The sequence below is a fragment of the Trichomycterus rosablanca genome, chromosome 6, assembly GCF_030014385.1.
Source record: "Trichomycterus rosablanca isolate fTriRos1 chromosome 6, fTriRos1.hap1, whole genome shotgun sequence".
Classification (NCBI taxonomy): Eukaryota; Metazoa; Chordata; class Actinopteri; order Siluriformes; family Trichomycteridae; genus Trichomycterus; species Trichomycterus rosablanca.
In genome coordinates this window covers 15,284,104-15,292,857 of record NC_085993.1, presented here as the reverse complement: position 1 = coordinate 15,292,857, position 8,754 = coordinate 15,284,104, and the positions used below count along the sequence as shown (strand labels likewise).

Below are 8,754 nucleotides of genomic sequence, written 5' to 3'. Positions count from 1 at the left end.
CGTCAAGCTTTATAGCTTAAGTTCCAACGCATATTAAACCAAAACCTTTAAGTACCATCTATCTACAAGTAATGCTACAGGAACACAGGTGTCACACACACTTAGGTACAATAGTTTCTGGGTAAAACAGGCTAGAATTGTCTTTCTCAGAAATCTTGTTATCTTTGATGTATGGTTCCAAACGGTCCTTACTGCAGAGCAACAGTGACTGACACCTTGGATGATTATTTAGAGTTATTAACACCAAGTTTTACCTTAGCATCTACTTGTGTATAGCTGGCTAAAGAAAAGTGAAGTAAAAATCTTCTTCTTCCTTTGATTTGGCACAATTTTTATGCTGGATGCCCTTCCTGACACAACCCTCCCTATTTATCCGGGCTTAGGACCGGCACTACAATGCACTGGTCGGTGCATTTTAGCGGCTAGGTGCATATAAGACAATTCAAAGTCTCCAATTAGCCTAGCTGCATGTTTTTGGACTGTGGGAGGAAACCGGAGCACCCGGAGACACGGGGAGAACATGAAAACTCAGCACAGAAAGGTCCCGGACCGGCCCACCTGGGAAATCCAACCCACGACCTTCTTGCTGTGAGGCGACAGTGCTACCCACTTAGCCACCGTGCCGCCCAAAAGCGAAGTAAAAATAAGAGCACTGAATGCAATTCAACATCTTCTCATTTCATTTCATTTTAAGCATTTAGCAGATACTTTTTTCCAAAGCAACTTACAGTACTGAGACAGTATATACTGTGTAAGCAATTGAGGGTTAAGGGCCTTGCTCAAGGGCCCAACAGTGGCAACCAGGCAGTGGTGGCTCTTGAACCAGTGACCTTTCGATTACTAGTCCAGTATCTTAACACTTCTCTTAACACATCAGTAAAATATAATGTTTTCTGGATGGTAGGGGTGCAAAAATTAATGATTTAATGCCATTCTGAACATTTACTGCAGACTACAGTAGTGCTTCAGGTAAAGGTCTACTAAAAACGTTTTGAAACACCCTATCTATTGGAAGGTGCACTTTCCCAGGCCTGGATAGAAATAGAAAGGGTTGAATCAGAAAGAATATTTGGCATGAAAATTGTGCCAAGTCTGATATGTGGACAAACGTTTATGGCAACCCCTATATATGGAAGCAGCCAAAAGGGAGAAGAGAGGGAGAAAAAAGTACAGATGTCTTTAAAAAGTCATTAGACACTTTATTTAAAAAAAGAAACAAAAATTACAGAATGCAGAACTATACAAGAGGCCAAATCCAAGGTTTCCTGTACTGTGATGGGGCTTGAACCAGTGACCTTTCGATTACTAGTCCAGTATCTTAACCGCTAGGCTACTACCACTATCTTACTCTTTTTTTAAAGTTAAAAAGAGAAATCATACATTGAGATTCAGAGTTTATATCAACTGCTCATAAAATTAGTCTAATACTAGGCTCACCACATACAGACTATTAGCTTCAAGTACACTTGACTTTTTCTAACTCTCAATAAAGAAAAGTATCACTGAGATCACTTGCTCCTTTATTAATGCGAGGCAAACCACCTCACGAGTAACTGCTGTTCAGTTACTGCTGTAACTAAGCAAATCCTAAGTAATTTAATATTGCCAGAGGAGTTAATTGTAAAAATGAGTTTAAAACCCCCATTCACTTTAAAAAGATACCCTACTATACTAACATTTGGGCATTTTGTAAAATGCAGTGGAGTGATTTAATTCTCTTGAACCTTTAACTCAAAAAAGAACATAAAGAAGACTTCCTAGATTTATATTATGTATAATTTAATGCCATTAAAACATAAAAAAAGGACAGAGGCATGTTTGCCAGGTTTACATAACCTGTCCTATTAATTATACCTTAAATCTAAAGATTCTCGAATATTTGCTCGATACAAAACTTCAGCAGCTCATCATTGCTTGATTCTCCTCTTCATGCTGCATCATACATTTTAATACACGACAGATTTGCACTGCAAGTAAGCCAGTCAAGCACATGCTTTTTGACTTCCCTGAATCTTTTCACAATATTATGTATGGTAAACAGTGAACCCCTTATATTATTTACCACTTTTTTTTTTATTTTTTAAACTGATAATTTTCATGAAGTTTGGCACCAAGTGGTGAGCCATGACCCATTTTTGCTTGCAAAGACTGAGCCTCTGGTGGATCCTCCTTTTGTATCCAATGATGATACCCTCACCTGTTCACCAGCCTATTGTGGAATGTTTTAAACCCTGTAGTCTTTGTTTGCATTGCCTGAGTGGAAGGAGTCTCAATTTACATACAGTAACACCACTGGTGAAGTACACATTTAGCAGGACGGCAAGTGGTTTGGACACAGCTTCATTCTGTGGATAAATTAAATGTCCTCTGTGCACATTTTTACATTAAATACTACCACACTCAAATACTCAATTTCATAGTAATTAAGCATACAAGTGGCTCAAGACTGTGGATTCAATTATTTTCAATGACTTCCAGTTCTTCTGATTTTTAAGGCCGTTCACTTTTTGATTACATTCATGACATGAAAGGTAGTTACAGGTTACACAAAATTCATCAGTTCAAGTTCAAACACTAACAGGCTAGTTTGTATCTCTAATTCACCTAACTTATAATTTTTGGCTGAGGGAGGAAGTCAGAGAACATGTTAAGTTCACATGGGAATAGAACTAAGAAACTATTTGCTGAAAGACAAGCCTAAAAAGCCATACATGTAATATGATTCACATCAGAGAAATAACATTTTCTGGATGGTAGGGGTGCAAAAATGGATTGATCAAATTGATTGATTGCCATTCTAAACATTTACTGCAGACTACAGTAGTGCTTCAGGTAAAAGTCCAAGATTTTTACTTTGTGAAACAGCCTAGCTATTGGAAGGTGCATTTTTTCCAGGCCTGGATAGAAACAGAAAAAGTTGCATCATGAACATTTGGCATAAAAATTGTGCCAAGTCCGATACACTGACAAACTTTTATGGCAACCCCTATATATGGAAGTAGCCAGGGCTGGACTGGGAACAAAATTCAGCCCTGGACTTTTTTCTTGACCAGCCCACTACAAGCACATCACGCCACACATATCACCCCCTAATCAAATGTTAGATGATTGATATTAATAGTTTTCATCTATCTTACCACTAAAGTTGATAACTCACTATAATAAAAATTAAAATAATAAAAAAAATAACTACAAACAAATATATATATTTCCAACACTTTCCTTTGGGATTAATAGTTCTATCCATCGATCACACATAAACTTACAATTTCTTAAATGGTTCTATTGGATTTCCCCATCCTGTCCCATTAAACCGCAAGAAATAAAATTAAACCTTTCATTAAACCTTTAACACTGGTAAGTATGCTTTTTTCGCACTTTTATTCACACGTAATTCACGTTTGTTCCAAATTAGTGCATTGCTCCGATGAGCAAATAAATAAATACTTTATATGTTGACAAGGGAAATTAACCATGTGAGCTCTGCACATAATCACTCTAAAAAAATGTCCTGAACAACTGCATTTTCCGTTCTGTATTATAGAGAACAAGATGAGGAGCAGAGACTAACGGTACCATCTCAAATTATATCCACCGCCCTATGTAGTGCACTATGTTGGAACTTTTACAAAACTCGTCCTTAAAACGGCTGGTTTAAAGCCCCTGATATCCAACAGTAGCTTAGATAACTACTTATTAATCATTCAGTGACTTAAAAGAAATGTTTTTTTAGTTAGGAAGTACCCTAAGTAGGGCATAGGCGACATTTGAGATGAACCCACAGTCTCTTCTTAAACGGCATTACTAGTAACGAAGCAGAGGCGCTGGGCTGTAACTACACCTTTTCTGCTCTTTGGCTATGCTGTAGTTCCTCCCTGCCAAACAGGTTGTCCAGTTTCCTGCACTTTTCTGCATCTGCTTGCAGCTTTTTCTGTTTTTTATCACGGGCTTTTTCGACCCTTTCTCCATCTCGCACTCGTTCATAGTTTTTGTACTGGTGATTGTGATTACGGTTTATCCTGGGGGAGGGACATTTCTGTGATTGGCCAATGGACATGCAGCGAGGATACTGTGGCAGGCCAATGCACACTTCAGGATTATTATTCAGGAATATTTAAAACTGAATTTATTTTTCACGCTCTCAGTCTCAGCAGCCCACATACAGAGCGGCCCACCGGGAAAACTCCCGACGGCCAGTCCATCCCTGGAAGTAGCCAAAAGGAAGAGGGGAGAAAAAAACAAAAAAAAAACAGATTTCCTTAAAAAAGTCATTAGACACTTTATTTAAAAAAAGAACAAAAAATACAGAACGTAGAACTATACAAGAGCCCAAATCCAAGGTTTCCTGTACTGTACAAGGAAAACAAAATGTTCACAACAATCAATCCACTTGAAAAATCAAGGTCTGGGGGGACGCATGCCTGGAGGGGGTGGACCTGATGGACAGAACACACAAGAGTAAAGTCAGCATTTTGATAACTTAAGTCAGTCATATTTTACTTGAACATACCAAATAGTCCTTACCCCTCATTCCTGGGGGTGGCGGTCTCATGCCAGGAGGAGGCATACCCATAGGAGCACCACGACCCAGTGGCATACCCATAGGCGGGCCCATGGGTGGCCTCATACCAGGAGGAGGACCCATCATACCTGACCGGGATGCAAGAAAGGGACACATTAGTTGACCATAATTCCCATGCAATTACAAAGCTCTGGTGAGCACAGTGATTCTCAGCTCAGAGTAATCCTGCAGCAAAAAGATCTCTTCATCTGTCTCAGTTTGCACAAGTGTTCATCATGGCTGAGAATCACGAAGCTTTGTCGCCACTTGACTCCACAAACTGAACGGGGGGATTGATTTTTGATAGAATGTTCCACTTTTAACTGATTTAAAGCAGCTTCATAACTGATAAAGTAGCATGCTGATCTTACCTGGAGGTGGTGCTCCTCTTGCCATTGGAGGAGGTGGAGGACCACCTCTGCCTGGTGGGTACTGTGTGGGTGCACCGGCAATGCTAGCACCGGCCGCTGCTGCAGCAACAGTGCCTCTGCCTGCCTGAGGAGTCATAACCTAAAGTGCAAACAGAAAACACGCAAACTTGAGATGTTTTCTAATTATAACTGGCAGTATTGGATAGTCAAGTCAAACTCACAGCAATCATTTCAACATTAAATACAGTTCATAAACATAGCTTTAGATTTCACTGGGATGAAAAAAAAAAAGCTCATCACAAGTCACAGATATATAAACTAAGTTTACACTAAAGTCTTGTATCTTTGAAGGGGGCATTTGTGATGGTATGTAGAGAATTTTCTGAAACCAAGTGATCACACATTTAGTCTGTTACCACTGCCAAGTGACAGGTACAGTTTCTAGGTACTCTAGGTATGCTAAATGTAGTCACCCTTATTGACCAGGGGCCGAGGGAACTAAAGCAGGCTGTATGGGTTGGGCGAGAAAAAGTGCAGACAGTCAGACTGCTGATTGGTCAATTATCTATAAACTAAGATAATACAAACACCATATTTAACACCCAAGTGGAGTAGATGTGTTGTGGAAGGGAAATTACACAACAGCACAATAACTCAAGTGGAGCAACAGAAACACTTTCTCCTGTTGTTGGCAGTTAACTCATTAAAAGAGCTAAGTGAACATGCTAATCAAAACAAATTGAGATTAAGTCAGTTTCTTAACGGCATGTCAGCTACTATGGGTATAATGGCTGACTAATGGGTTCAGTCTTTTAAAAAATAAAATTTGGGATTAGGGTGTTTGTGTGACTGAGGGGGCAGATTAATTGATTTTCAATATCTAGTATGTTATTTTAAAGTACTAGTGCTTTAAGAATTCTTAAAGTCTGAAAGACACATACCTGTTGTGATGGACCCCCAACTCCTCTTACTGGTCCAGCAAGACCAGCAGGAGCCTGAGCCATCGGAGCGCCAGCTGGTACACCTCTTCCTGCTGCTCTGCCCACACCAGGGCCTCCAGCAACACCAGCCAGTGGCACCCTGGCAATACCAGTCTGCAACAGAGTATTAGATGTGCATGTGTCAATCATTTAACAACAAGTACAGGCAAAGAACAGATTTTGGAATTTACACAAGCCTTACATCTTTGGGAGGGGGTCCCTCTACAGTCATAGAGACGAGATTCTCTCCTCTGAGCAGCACCAGACCCAAAACCCTCTTCTCTTCCCTCTCTGGCTGCTTTGAATTTTTGGGCCTGTAGAAAGCAAACATAAGCAGTTAGTATTGCTACATAGAGCCAGATAAAGCACATTTCCAAGGAATGTATGAAATGCCTTACTTGATCTTTCTGAACTCGTCACAGTCACACAGGATGAGGTTCATGTGTTTGTCGAATGCCTTAAATGTGCCAATGAATATTCGACCATCTTGTAATATACAGCGCATCCTGAAGTCGATGTGCTGAAGCATTTTGCTACTCTTCCCGACCGTCTGTTAAACACACAATATTTGCATAGGCAATCAATTACTTGAAATACATAATCATACCACATTTATTCATACATTTCATTTTTTGTCAAATGAGTAACGTGGCTGCCAGATAAACATGTACGATTTGCAGTTTTCTTCTTGTTTAGCACATTTACACAATCTATGCTCACAAACACTGACAATTTTCTTTACACTATTTGAGGCAATGTAATCAAATGTGGTCAAACAATTCAACTAATCAACTATTTGTGGAAGTTCATGCAGAGTACAATGTAAGGGAAGGCAAGGCAAGTTTATTTGAGGCTGTAAAATGTAGGTTATTAAATTATCAGCCTAGCTGCAATATAGTGTTGTTTATAGGCACTGACTGGATATTTTACCACAAACTTTACTTATTCAAGTTAACACTGTTTAGTGTGTTATATGCAGGTCTCTAGAATTCAGTAAGGGGTTATCTTTGGGTTTAAAAGGGACCTTGTTTGGGACATCACTTGACTAAATACTTTAGATAGAGAATACATTACTAAACATGTTACAAATTAATTAAGCTACAACACCATTGGAGAGTGGAATTAAGACAACACTTTGGGCTACGCTTTTGGTGTTGTGGGTTTCTTGACTTTTGTTGTTTATACAAGAAATAAACAAAAGTACTTAAGTGTTTATTAGGGGAGATGCAAACTTTCGCCATTGCTAATCAAATAATCAACTCATTAGTGATAAGGGAAAGTCATATCCATTGGGATATTAAAAATATAGAAATAAAAAAAATCACTAATAAATTATACTTATAAAACTTACTGGAAGTTAACGTTACAATACAAGCTAAACTAGTTCCACAATAAGGATGTAGATTTTTCCTGACATAAGTTATGCTGCAAAACCAATTGTGCTGGTTGTGCCATTGTTTCCTATTAAGTGTAAGCGTTTCACCGCTTTGCCGTGCTGTTTGTACAGCTTGCAGCTGAGCCTACAGTTCAGTGTGACTGAACTTTGACCAGCTCACTGCTGGTCTTTTTAAACCGCCACCAATAAGAAGAAAAATGAGGTTTTGCTTACTACTACAGCATAATAAGAAGACTTGACTGAGAGAAACTGATTCACTAAACCCTGAAGTTTTGTATTCCACTTTGAATTAGAACCATGGAGTTGTAAGAAAAATATGGGATGGCAACTAGTGCGCTGAGAAATAGGCAGATTAGGTTTGTATTTCAGACAGCAATCCCACAATTTACTAATGCTGGAATCTCGTGTTGTGACTTCGATGCTCTTTGATAAGATTTAAGGCACCATTCAATCAAAGCTACCCCACCTCTATTTTTCAATCTTCTCGCGTCTTTGCATTTTAATCCATGTTGTTATAGCTCAAGTGTTGATATGAAATTCACGGCATTGTGTGCGTTGAATTTTAAGGGGACACTACATGCGATTAGCAGTTTAAAAGCTTAAAAAATAAAGCATGTGTCTGTTTGATCAAGACCTTTAGCTTAGCTGGTGCTGCTAGTTCATTACACACAACTGATCGCAAATAGTAATAGTACAACAGAAATTTTTTTCGCTTTACTGGTTTAATACGAACACGTATTTAAAGCGCACAACTAAAGTGCAACTATTTAAAAGTGAAAAGCTAAAAACGATAGAGCAAGCTAATTGATGTAAACCGTATTCCAAGCTAACAACATGTAGCGCCTAGGCTAACTATTTTAGCTCTATAGTCGGGATGTAGCGTAAAATTTTCTGTTGAATTAAAACATTCAGATGAAAAGCAACGGTGTAGCTTATTCATTTGTGCTTATTAATCTTGTGTAAAGCTAGTTTTACGTGTTCATACACTAACATGTAGCTACAATTGCAATAATGCTAATTTAGCTTCATCTCGGTGCAAGCCAGGTACCCATTCATTGTCAGGAATTAAAAAAAAAAAATAACACACCATGCTACTCTTTATTTGATTTAATTATAGCTCCACGCAAAGCTTGCATTAAACTTGAATAAAACTTTAACATTTCTGCATTCTACCCGGTTTCGAAAAGAGTCGCTGAACGTAACTACAACGCACAGCAGCTAACCAGCTATCATCAAATTTTCTGTAGTAACAATTGCATTTTCACAATAAATATAATAGTACATAAATAGAGAAATACAGATTAAATGCATAAATCAAATCTTACCATGGTTGCTGTTGGGATGGCTCCGATTCAACTCGGATTCTACCAAACAACTTACAAAAATTAACCCGCGAAGCCACAGGACTGGCGCCGCTTGGTCGTTCCTTTATTGGCGAATGAGCGG

At 38.8% G+C, this 8,754-nt stretch overlaps 1 protein-coding gene across 1 annotated transcript; it reads right to left on the bottom strand.

The window, feature by feature from the left end:
* Positions 1-4,254: 4,254 nt before the first annotated feature.
* On the bottom strand, positions 4,255-8,754 carry snrpb (small nuclear ribonucleoprotein polypeptides B and B1). Its single transcript, XM_062996649.1, has 7 exons — positions 8,634-8,754; positions 6,311-6,462; positions 6,115-6,226; positions 5,874-6,026; positions 4,933-5,071; positions 4,525-4,650; positions 4,255-4,436 (listed from the first exon to the last, which is right to left on the bottom strand). Exons 1-7 carry the CDS (start codon positions 8,634-8,636, stop codon positions 4,399-4,401), a joined length of 723 nt encoding a protein of 240 aa, XP_062852719.1. The 5' UTR covers positions 8,637-8,754; the 3' UTR covers positions 4,255-4,398.